Source organism: Sceloporus occidentalis, unplaced genomic scaffold (genome assembly GCF_023333645.1).
Source record: "Sceloporus occidentalis isolate IW3139 unplaced genomic scaffold, rSceOcc1.0.p SCAF_296, whole genome shotgun sequence".
NCBI lineage: Eukaryota > Metazoa > Chordata > Lepidosauria > Squamata > Phrynosomatidae > Sceloporus > Sceloporus occidentalis.
In genome coordinates this window covers 342231-354252 of record NW_028317276.1, presented here as the reverse complement: position 1 = coordinate 354252, position 12022 = coordinate 342231, and the positions used below count along the sequence as shown (strand labels likewise).

The window sequence follows — 12022 nt, the reverse complement described above, 5'->3', positions numbered from 1 at the left end:
AATGTTTGAACGTCTATTGCTTAATATGTGGAGAAAGACTAGCTCGATACACAGCTGTTCCTGGTCAGGAACACGCAAACTCAGTGACTCATCCAATAATAATATTACTTTGAAGCTGATAGGCTTATGGTGATACTCGGTACCAGTGTGCTGCACGACACAAGCAAGGCTAGATGGGGACTCCGATAAGTCCTACACCAGAATAATGGAGAAAAATAAATAAATATATATATATATAATATAATATAATCTACACAATATTGCTTAAAATCTCTGTTGACTAATATGATGGGTTCAGTGATGGATCTGATAGAAAATGACAGGTTGCTATAGTAACAATAGTCAGAATTAAAACAAAGGTGTAGAAATTAGTAAAAAAAAAAAAAAAATCATTTTTGTGCCCACAAAATACAATTTTCTTTTTCTTTTTTTTTTTTAGGTTCAACAAAAAAATATTCTACTAAAAAGTATTCTAGAAGGCCGCTGGTAGTTGGCTAATTCCAGGACGAAGAAGAGCCTCTTGTGAAAGCTTTTCTGATTGCACATCTTTAAAAATTAATGGCTCAACGCGGAAGACACTAAAGCCAAGTAAACAACTTTTAGGAAAGCACATTATTTTTTCTAGCTTTCTTTTTTTCATTAAATAATACCTGGAGTTCTGCTCTTTTTCATGTAATTTCTTGGGGGTTAAATATTTATTTAACCTGCAATTAGTTTTTGAAATATTTTTTTTTTGTACCCAACTTTAGAGAAATAAGGGCCTTTTTTAAATAAAAGCCATCGATTTATACAATTTGTTTCCCTGCAAAACTGTTTTTGGACCAAGGAGAGTGCTGATTTATTGAGATATTCTATTTAATTATATATTTTAAAATATTATCAGAAAACTTTTTGAATAGTATTTGAATGCATATATTTTTTTGGGTCGACAAAAAACTACCTTTCTGACTCTTTTAGAAGAAATAAGTCTATTTTTTTTCCTTTTATACGCATTACTTTATATTGAGGCGGTGTAGCATGGAGTCCACTGCTAATGATTCCAAAACGGACCAAAGAGTTGAAACCACTATTGAAGGCACCATGGCGGACAATCATGAATTGAAGAGTCACGAAAATAAAAGCGGTGAAAGTGCTGAGATCCAGGATGCAGAAATGGAAAGCTTGGAAAAGAAGGAAAGGGACTCGGATTTAGGTATTAATGAAGATATTTCTAATCAGAGCGAGCCCTCTGCTCTTAGCAGCACACAGAGTACCTCTGAAGCAGACAGAGGAGCAGAAGAGAATACCTCCGAGTCTGCGCCAGACTTCAGCAGGGTTACAGAGCAGTCTGTGTCTGCCGAGACGGAGCAGCCAGAGAGCAATCGTCCTTCAGAAGATGGCCCTCAAGGGGAAAACCCATCCTTACAGAACCTGCTGTGCTCTAGTAGCAGTATTAGCCCCTGCGAGGAGGCATCAGAGGCTGCCGCATCCAAGCCCCCGGGGGACGAGGCTGGATCCGATTACTACTTTGTCAAGTGGATAAACTGGAAAGGGGAGAGGACGCCAATTATTACTCAGAGTGAAAATGGACCATGTCCTCTTCTGGCCATCATGAACATTCTCTTCTTGCGATGGAAGGTATCGTGTTACAGCTTAAACAGCATCATTTTTTATTTTTTTTTTGAGTAAGGTTTTGGAACACTGTGGACTGTGTCTGGTTGATCATCGTGGGAACATGTAGTCCTCAACAGACTTCGTTCCCATGATGTTCTGATGATGATTGGCCAGTCACACTGGTATTTCCATAGCTGCTGCTGTAGTTCTGTAACTGTTAGTACGCTACATACACCAACATTAGAAGAGATATGTTGAGGTTAATGCATGCCGAACATGATTTCGAGTCCGTTCCAAATCCAGATGACTTTATAATACAATTTGAGTCTCGCAGAATGGCCTGGAAGAACAGGTTTTGTGTGTACAGACATAACATACGCTGCACACATGCTTTACAAACTGTTTTTTACAATGCTGCTCACACACCGATAAATGACTCTGTCTCATAACGTATTATTGTGCAGCTCAATACTATATATTATTAATGCACTCCTAAGTGCGCATTACAGTTAATGTACTTTACTGCCCCAGCAGCCTGGTCTGTGAGTCCAATCAATAAACCAATTGTCTCATCCTTGTAGGTCAAGCTGGCCCCCCAGAAAGAGGTGATCACCTCGGAGGAGCTGATGGCCCATCTTGGTAAGAGCTTTAGATGGTTGGTCTTGTTTTCCTTGGATCTAGGAAGGGGTAACAGGGAACCCTCCTCCCCCGTTATAGAGGGTGCTTATTAATGGCGTAATAATTGTGACATCCTCCGTTGAGCGTGATGGGGGATCCAACCCAACATGGGGTCTTTCGCTGTTTAATTCCATTCCATTTCTATGGGTTTAGCAAGTGCTGTAGTGACAATAAGGGTTGTCTCTACCACAGATAAGAGTAGCTAAAGCCACACCATTCCAAGGTTAGTTCAATGTAAAATTGTGTTTTTCCTGCGACTTGATACATTTAATTAAATAAATGATTATTAATAACATTTGTGAATATTTTTTCCCCCTTTATTCCTGCAGGAGATTGCATTTTATCTATTCAACCACAAGAAAATTCTGAAGCCCTGCAGCTGAACTTCCAGCAGGTCAGACGTTGATGGGGTTATGGTTCTGCCTATGGCTACCAACACTCTTTACAGTATAAACATCTTCAACTCAACCCAAAACACAAACCGAGCGAACCCGACCTGCTGAACCACATAACCCAGCCAGGGGGTGTTTTTGTCTAAATACAGATTTATTTTGTGAATACAATCTGATTTTAAAAAAAATCTTTGATTCAAAATATATGAAATATACAGAAAATCAGAAAATAGCTTTTGTGCTGTTTAAAGGAAAGGGGGTTCTGGACACGCTGAAAGTGCTACTTTTGTTTTTTTAATGCATGTTTTCTCTCTCTCAGAACGTTAATGATGCAATGACCGTTCTTCCCAAACTCTCCACCGGGCTGGATGTTAACGTGCGGTTTACCGGGGTTCAGGACTTTGAATACACTCCCGAGTGTATAGTGTTTGACCTTCTAAATATGCCTTTGTATCACGGATGGCTGGTGGATCCTCAGGTAGTTATTGTTTGGGGGGGAGGTTTAGATTTTTTTAAGGGAGTGTATTTGGTTAGGTCGGGGTCAGGGGTCAGTGGATTAGTATTTAGGTTGTCTCTTGTGTGGGGAATGGTTGGATTAGGGAGATGTTTTTCAGGTGGAGGCGGCAGGGTTTGGCGAGGGACTGGATGTGAGGGATGAGGGAGAGAGCAGAATCGAGGGTGACAACAAAGCACCAAACTCGGTCAGTTGGTAGGATAGTAGAGTTGTGAACAGTAATAGAGATGTTAAGAATGTTGAACATCCTGCAGCTCACGGGCTTCAGGAGCAGACTTGCTGCTGTGGTCCCTGTGAAATATGTAGACCCTTGCTTGGTGTCCCAATTTCTTTGACTTACAGAATACCCTACTGACTTTTACTTTGTAACAGCGCGTCCTGAAATGCAGCTCTTCAACAAATCACATAATACGGAGAGTGAATAATTCTTCACTTGGCGTCATTCGGCCATTTGTTCTAGAACTGTGTGTGGTCAGCGTGACCTTGCAGGTGGATTCTTTATTTTTAACTGTTTTGTGATCTGGTGCATTGCAGAGTGAGGAGGCTGTCAAGGCCATAGGAAAACTGAGTTACAACCAACTGGTGGAGAAAATCATTACATGCAAGCATTCGAATGACCCCAACCTGGTCACTGAGGGTAAGATGAACTTGCTATGACTTCCAACAAGTTCTATCCCCATCTTTTAAATACCAGCGCCCATGGTGTGATCATGCGACCATTAGTAACTATAGATCTAATTAATAGACAACATTCTGATTCTAATAGCTGTATTACAATAAGATGCACTGATGGAATTCCTTGGACAACCTCCTGGTTGTCTTTCATAGGCCTCATCGCAGAACAGTACCTGGAATCTACTGCCGCGCAACTGACCTACCACGGACTGTGTGAGTTAATGGGTGCCGTGAAAGAAGAAGAACTAAGCGTCTTTTTCCGAAACAACCACTTCAGCACACTTATAAAGCACAAGGTGAGGTCCACAGGGCAGACTTGGTACAGACTCGGTAGACCAGGTCAGAGAGGATCCTGACGCCATCATGCGTAAGCTTGGGAGCAGGGCTCTTTTTCTCTAATGTATCTGTTTCTGCTTAAATTGTTGGCACTATATAAATAAAACATAATAATAATAATAATAGTATTATTATGCCATGTAATAAGACAATTTTATGGACAAAGATGGAAAGCTAGAATATTAACTGGTCCCACAGGGTGTGCCTTGTAGTAATAGTTGTATCAGAAGGAACTTGGCTTTATATCTTGTAGAGATATAAAATATTTAATGAATTGTCTATGGGGTTTTTTTTTTTGGAAGATTTAATCCGGTTCTTCTTGAAATTGTGCATTACGAAACGTTGTCTTTGTAGGGCCATCTGTATCTTCTGGTCACCGACCAAGGGTTTCTTCAAGAGGAGAGGGTGATCTGGGAAAGTCTGCACAATGTGGAAGGAGACAGCTGTTTTTGTGACTCTAATTTCCATCTGATCCCACGTTTGGAAAAAGAGGCTTCCTTCAGCAACCCCCAGCAGCTGCAGCAGAGGCAGGTCGATCAGGTAAAGGGTTAATATTGATGAATGCCCAAGGAATCCAGCTTCAGACCAGTGCCATCATAAATATAGAAGGTCGAGTTTAGGATGTTTAAAGCTTCATTGATAAAGACATTATCCAGACAAAAAAAAAACAAAAAAAACCTTCTAACCATTGAACTTCGTCTTCAGAAGCAATGCCATGAGGTGAGAACAACTATTGGTCTTTGACAGAGAGGAACAGATCTCATGATTAGCTGTAATAAGTGTCATAAGCAAATGAAACGTTGTGTTACAAAAACTCTTGTTGCTCCTGTCTCTAAATCACCCAGCGATCCATTGTGTTTAGTTGGACTCGGAGTCTCCTGAGCTTTGCACAAGAGGTGTAGTCGTCCAAATCTGACCTTTTCTGTTCCAGGATTACATGATTGCATTGTCTTTGCAACAACAGCAGCAAGGTCCACTGGCCATGAGTGATCTGGAGCTGGCTCAGCAGCTGCAGCAAGAGGAATACCAGCAGCAGCAGCAACAGCAGCCCCCACCACCCCAGCAGGAGCACCCACAGCCTCCTCAGCAGGTAACACCGACAGCTTTATCAACTGCCATCATGTCGGTTCGCCAATAAGCCCATACTCAGGTAGTATCTCCTGAGCAGGGTGATATGTTTAAGCGCCACCTTGCCATAAGGCCACCGTACATTAACGATGAGCAGCTTCACATTGTACTGAGAGAGTTTTGTGATTCCAGAGATGCAGACATCATCTGTAAGAAACACACAGGTTATCGGAAAAGTCAACGTAAAGCTACAGCCCAGATAAACCCAACGGTGATCGAGAACCCTGTGCTTAATCTGGCTTTTCTTACAAATCATTTACCAAGTTACATAAAATTGTTCTCATTAATGTCTCTAATCTCCCTCCCATGCGGACGTGACCCTGAGTAGGTTGCGTAGGTAAGAGGAAAACAGGAGAAACTTCAGGTTAACGAGTGCATAGCCTTGAAATGTGAGAAATACTATATGATTCATGGGACGTTGTAAGGCTTCTTTTTTTTTTCTTTTTATTTGTTTTTTTGAGTATAAAATATAACATATAAAAAAGGAAATACAGTACAATATTTGGACAAATAACAGACAAGGTACAGTTAAAAAAAAGACTAACAAAATTAAGACAACAATTATAGTGGATTCTGTGATTCCATAGATTAAATATACTGAATATGTAAGTGTGGCTTCTTTTACCACTTGACGCACCTTAGTGTTTTCCTGCTGGTGTGGGAATTTAGGCATGTTTTTCTGCTTTACAGAGAGATGATCATGTTATAGGCACGTATTCTGACCATATTCAAAGCTATGTTTTAGCAGATAAAAGGTCTTCTGTGTAGCTCTGTGTGGCTTCAACTGATTCTTAACAGAAAAAGATCATAGAGAGGGTTTAAACGCTGAACAAAGTCTCATTGTCTTATTGAGGCCAACAGAGCATCTCTATGATTTTGTATGGTGTTTACTTTTAGAGACCGCAAAACCCAAAGTCCTCCGTGATCTAGGAGGCGGCAGAACAAAAAAGTGTTTATCTGTTAGGATTTTAAAGCAAGAACTATCGGGAAAGCTTTTTTTTTTTTTTTTAAAGTAAAATTTGGTCCTTTCTAGAGATCTTCCAGTATGAAGAGGGTGGAAAGTGGTTTCTTTACTGGGGACCCTTATATGCGAAGTTGGAATATTAAAATTTATCTAATGTAAACGTCTTGGTTTTTGTTTCCAGCCCAGAGCACAGGCCTCGGGTCGTGCCTCCGGAGAGCGCAGATCACGACAGAAGCAGGAGTCCGACTGCACTTTGCTATAGCCTGAATCGTGCGACGAGAGAAGGCAACTTCTAGAGGTTTGCGACAAGCGACCCTGAGAAAACCACTTCGCCCCAGAAGTTTGCTACGTCCCTAGGAAGAGGTCGTCCGGGCTGCTCCAATTCTGACCGCAGCTCTTATATGTGTGTCTTTTATCCCTTTTCTTAACACCCAAGGAAATTAACTGTTCTTTTCCCTGTTTTTCTCAACATGACCTAAAATTCCAAGCAAAGACGCATCTCTTACTCTCTGTAATGCACTGTACTTTTTTCCCAAAAGGGCTTTACTGAAAACCTTAAAAAGATACGATTATGAGCAGACCTTAACAAGGTTCCAAAAAGAGTCGATATGATTTTAAGAATATAGTGTTATCCAAGCACCCCGTGTTATAAGTGGTACATTCCTCAGCGGTTTGTGTGTCACAATGTTAATCAGGGAACACATGGGGTGATTTAACTCTGTGGGCTGGACCATTTATAGAGGGGTCAGGACGGCTAGTCAATCAATGATGCCAGTCAGTCCTAACTTGCCGAGCCAGATTACACAATAAAATAAACTGAAGCTCACAAAATTCCCCTTTTCAGAGGGAGAAGGAGCATGAATTTATTGTCTTACTTTTGTACCCCATCCTTTTTACCAATACAGTTCATACCTTTTTAAATAAATGTAATTTGACAAATGTGAATTGTAAGGAAGCACATGAATTGATGATAAAGCGTAGTCTACATTGGCTAAGCTATCACAAACACTGTTTAGGACGATAGATTTGCTCCATCTGTTAACTTTTTTCTTTAAAAAGCGGGGGGGGGGATTGCAAACTAGCACTTAATGGATATTGTGTAACAGACCAAATAAAAAAAAATATCATTTTTGACCCTTTCAGAGCTAAAGCGAGCCCTGTAAATCGTCCATCTATTTGGCATTTAGAAAGTTTGTGAAATTATATGGTTGAAAGAATCTGACATAATTGTTAAAATGTATTAAAAAAAACCCCCAAAAGTTAATAGGGAGGAAAAAAGTTTATTTTCACTATATGGTTGTGGGCTTTGAATTCTCTTCACCCGTCTCTCTTATAAAACATTCCCGGGTTACTTAAGCCCATTGGATTTAGACATTTGAAAATGGATGAAAGGGTCCGTAACAAACTGAAACTAACCAATAAAATCTTGGTAATGCTTAACATATACCGGGCCAACGCATGCACTTTTTTCTATGCGCAAACATAGAAAACTAAGAGTCATGGGTTTCAAGGTTTGTGAGAGTAGTCAATGGTGGGCCAAGATCTAAGGAGGGGATCACATGCGGCCAGCAGAAATCTGGATCAGGAGCAAGGTGAGGTCAAACCAGGTGATCAGACGGCCAGACTCAAGCAAACAAGAGACCCCAGGGATAAAATCCAAAGCGACAGAATCAGGAATGGACCCAAAGCGGGTCGGAGGAACACGCTGGGTCAGCAACTGGTCTCGGGCTGCAGAGAGCAGAGCAGTATAGAGCTCACAGGCAACGGGACACCTGAACTCCTATTGTTGAGAGTCTTTATCCATGGCGAGTTAAGGGAAATGCTCAGTAACGGGTTTCCAATTTCCAACAGGGGACGTTTTGTGACATGAAGAGAAATAAAGACATGCGAGTGTTACAGGTCTCAGCTTGGATCGGTCCCGCATCTGCTGTGTTGTTAGGGTAAAAAAAAAGTCCATAACAACGTTTTAACCCAGTGCCGCCAGGGTCCGGTCTTCAAGGGAATGTGAAGACTTAAGAAGATACAGAACTTATGCATTTCAAGAGCAAACATAAAATCGGGCTAAGAGATTTCTTTCATGGCATTAATTCGTTATAGGATATGACCACAAGGTGGCAGGGGCTTTCCCCAGACTATTGATGTGACTTTGTGCCCCATTGCTGGGTATTTGTGTAGCTGAGTGGGGCATTTAGAAGAATATTGGGGTTTATCTACACAAGTTAAAGGGAATTCAGATGGAAAAGTGAATCGGTGTACAGGCTTATCCCACATTAACGTACACAATGGGGTCCAGAGCATGTGTGTAAGATGTACTTAAAAAGAAGCACCACCTTTTTTCACTTATCAATGTATGTCCCGCAGGGCAATCGCCAGCTCATTTCCACCCCAAATCCCGAAACTCTCAAAAGATGTGCAAAAGACACAAGATGCTGCTACGTGTCCGTTCTGGCAAAGTGCGTGTGAACAAGGGCATGGCGGTGCTGCAGCTATGTCCATAAAGTGAAGGTCCTTAAATTGGGGTATGCCTATATCCTGTAGTGTATAATGTCATATGATATTTGCTTACATTCCAGACATCCCAATACGATGATTATTGTATCGCTAAAAGGAAGCCATCCACGAGTGTGTTTGACTGTACGAATGGCCCTCAGTACTATCATCAATATCAGCTTGAATGTGAGACAACCTTGTCGTAAGGCCCTACAAAGCTGGAGTTCCGCACAATAAGCTCCTCTGGGTCTCCGGGTCGATGTTCTGATACGCCCCTCTCCCCGCCTATGTCCCCCTTAAACAGAGACGTGTCCCGGGACATCATCTGGATCGCCCACTGACAGCGGTACTCTAAGCCAGGGGAGCTCCTGGTAGCCGCAGCCATATAGTTCCCAGGTATGACAATAACCGTATGACTATTGATCGTCATCTGCTTAAACGCTTAACCACCAGAATCGGAGGGCAGACAGCTGTCTTCGCTGAACCTGAAATTAAGCAGGGTTGTTCTAGATAAGATCCGATAAACCTGGAACTGACCGGAGTCATCAGGGTTTGTAAGCGGGATCGGCCCTGGTGATATTGGCCAAGTCAGTCCCCAAGGGACATGTCAAATGGTGTCACCGTAGGTTCTAGATGCACCACAATCTGTGACAACACACGGGATGGATTTGAGATTTAGGAAGGTAAACAACAATTCTATCGGAAGAAGGGAGGTCCGAAAGCTCATGTAACTTTACTTCTTCTTCTATGCTGACGCAATAAAAAGAATTACGTTTAGCTAAAGACTCGATTTTCTCTTATGGCTTCTACGGCTTTATCTATTTTTCTTATGAAGTTAAACTAGATCTCAGTTCTGGTTTTGGATGGATTTGGCTCGCTTGTCGAGTCCCAGAAATTCGAGTTGCATCGCAGGAAATCTCGTATTCTCCATCCGGTGAGGTGACCGGGGCTTTCACATATCTCTGTTACTATAATGTATTACTAAAAATGGCAGACAGTCCCTTAAGCTGGAAGTCATGCTATTGGCAGACAGTCCCTGGGCTGTGCAGTGATAGGAGGGGTCTCTGCTGAGTGCGAGCTGTTGGTCTCAGGTTAGTTGCCTCTTGAGGGTATGTTGGGGGTGTGGTGTATGGGTTATACCCTCTGTTCAGACCCTGGAGGTCACGTGACTGGTATCAAAGACCCTAACTCTTTCACTGCCTGAGGAGTATGCGAGGCATTGCAAAAACCATTGTAAAGATAAGGGGGAGCTGCACGAGTTGGCGAGACCTCCTGTAATATTCCATGGGGGGCTCAGTAGTGGGCTTTGGTCCTGGGTATGATATCTGTATTGTTTGTCAATAAAGATATTGTAGATTGTTTGTTTTTGGGGTGTTGTGACTTCCTCTAATTCTACCGATTGTATAACAATCTTCACTATATAATTTGTCATTTTTTATGTGTAACCCACATAGTTTTAGGATCAGGATAATAAATTATAATGATAAATGAGACGGAGAGCAGCTGTCTATCTCAGGATCCATTATGCTGTACCACTACAGCTGGGCGCAAGTTCCATGCTCCCACCACCATTCTGTTAACATTCTAGCTGTTCCATATATTAGATGGGACGACGCAGTTCAATGCAGGCTGTGACAGTTTCATTTTTGGATTTCATATACGAATTATACTCTGAAAAGTTATATTTTGCAGGAAAACTGTGTTTGACCTCTGAAAATAATATATTTTGGTTAATAATTATTATTTATTGCTTTATATAGAGCCATCATATTCTGAAGCGCTGTACTCTGATTGGGCGTGACACGTGCGAGTCCACAATGTATAGGTTTAGGGTTACTTTGCTATATTTGTACTCTGTACAGGCGGAGGAGCAGTGCATTCTGGGAGCAGCACTCACAGCACTGAGGGAGCCTCCCTGGGATCTACAGGGACTGGGTAAGTTTAACTATATAAATGCCATGGTTGTCCTTAACCCCTTAAAGCAAACAATGCTATCACTGTATTAGCCTCTACCACTTCTGCTAGGAGACTGTTCCACTTACCTACCACCAAAGCTTCATTACATTACTTTTAATCTATCTTAATGTATGTGTTTATTGACATGGTAGGTAAAGATGTCTTCTACACCACCCCATAACTTCTCCTGGGTGGAACCTGGGTTACTGGCGGGAATGGCGTTGCCGCGGCTCCCTGCCCACTATGAATATCTGCACGAGGTTGGCATACGGCACCTGGTAACCCTGACCGAGCGCAAACCACCCTACCATGACACTTGCCCAGGCATCAACCTCCATCGCATTCGTATCGTAGACTTCTGTCCGCCCAGCCTGGAGCAGATCAAGAGCTTCCTGAAGATTGTGGACGATGCGAAAGCTAAAGGAGAGGTATGTGGGGGGCATAGTACTCGACACTTATGTGTTGTCTTTATTATTGATTTACATAGCGCTCTCATATTCCACAGCGCTGTACAATGGGTAAAATCCCAAAATTGTGGTTAACCGCCTGCCTCTCTTTCCAGGGAGTTGCTGTGCATTGCCTGCACGGGTTCGGGAGGACCGGCACCATGCTAGCTTGCTATCTAGTAAAAGCCCGTGAAATCACCGGAGTCGATGCCATAAACGAGATCAGAAAGCTCCGGCGGGGGTCCATAGAGACCACAGAGCAGGAGAAATCCGTCATACAGTTTCACCACCACATCAAATGAAGACGAAACGGAAAAGGACATTCAGAACCCGATGCGATTCAAAATGTACAAATCCAAGTTAATTGTTTCATGCGTTCTAATAAGATTTGATCTGTATTTTGTATTTTGTTTGTGTGTTTCGCAGCGGTTTTGTGTAACTTCATACTGTTAATGTGGTGTAACCATATTACATAGCGTTACATTGTATTTCACACACTGTGGGGCTTCCTACACCATGCGCCCCTGTCCTTGGTGCCCATAGCTCCCTCACCCATAAAGACAGGGGGTCCTAACCTTCTTCTACCACTGATCCCCCTATGATCCTTTCTTTGGGCCACTATAATGTATTAGAGGCTCTTGTGTAGAATGTATTAGAGAATCAGTCTGTTTGTCTCTGTATAATCTTAGATTTATAAGATACAGCTTGTTACTCTAGAAAATCCCCCCTCCTGACTGCTTAGCCGGGGATTTCTTTGTTCACGGCTGGTCTGAGATTACTTGTCTCTGGATGTTGGCCAGCCAGCCAGCCGGGAATATATCTATCTGAGCAGAAGAAGTTGGATAAATCA

The 12022-nt window shown here is 42.2% G+C and overlaps 2 protein-coding genes across 2 annotated transcripts; both read left to right on the top strand.

Annotated features, from left to right (window-relative positions):
- Nucleotides 1-1590: 1590 nt before the first annotated feature.
- Nucleotides 1591-6542, top strand: LOC149275185 (ubiquitin carboxyl-terminal hydrolase MINDY-1-like). The gene is made up of 9 exons (XM_089504914.1): nucleotides 1591-1617; nucleotides 2175-2232; nucleotides 2601-2665; nucleotides 2983-3141; nucleotides 3712-3814; nucleotides 4006-4148; nucleotides 4543-4728; nucleotides 5120-5278; nucleotides 6462-6542. Exons 1-9 carry the CDS (start codon nucleotides 1591-1593, stop codon nucleotides 6540-6542), a joined length of 981 nt encoding a protein of 326 aa, XP_089361040.1.
- Nucleotides 6543-10884: 4342 nt separating this feature from the next.
- On the top strand, nucleotides 10885-11474 carry LOC149275184 (dual specificity protein phosphatase 23-like). Its single transcript, XM_089504932.1, has 2 exons — nucleotides 10885-11154; nucleotides 11289-11474. The coding sequence occupies exons 1-2, from the start codon at nucleotides 10885-10887 to the stop codon at nucleotides 11472-11474; spliced, it is 456 nt and encodes a 151-aa protein (XP_089361058.1).
- Nucleotides 11475-12022: the final 548 nt, after the last annotated feature.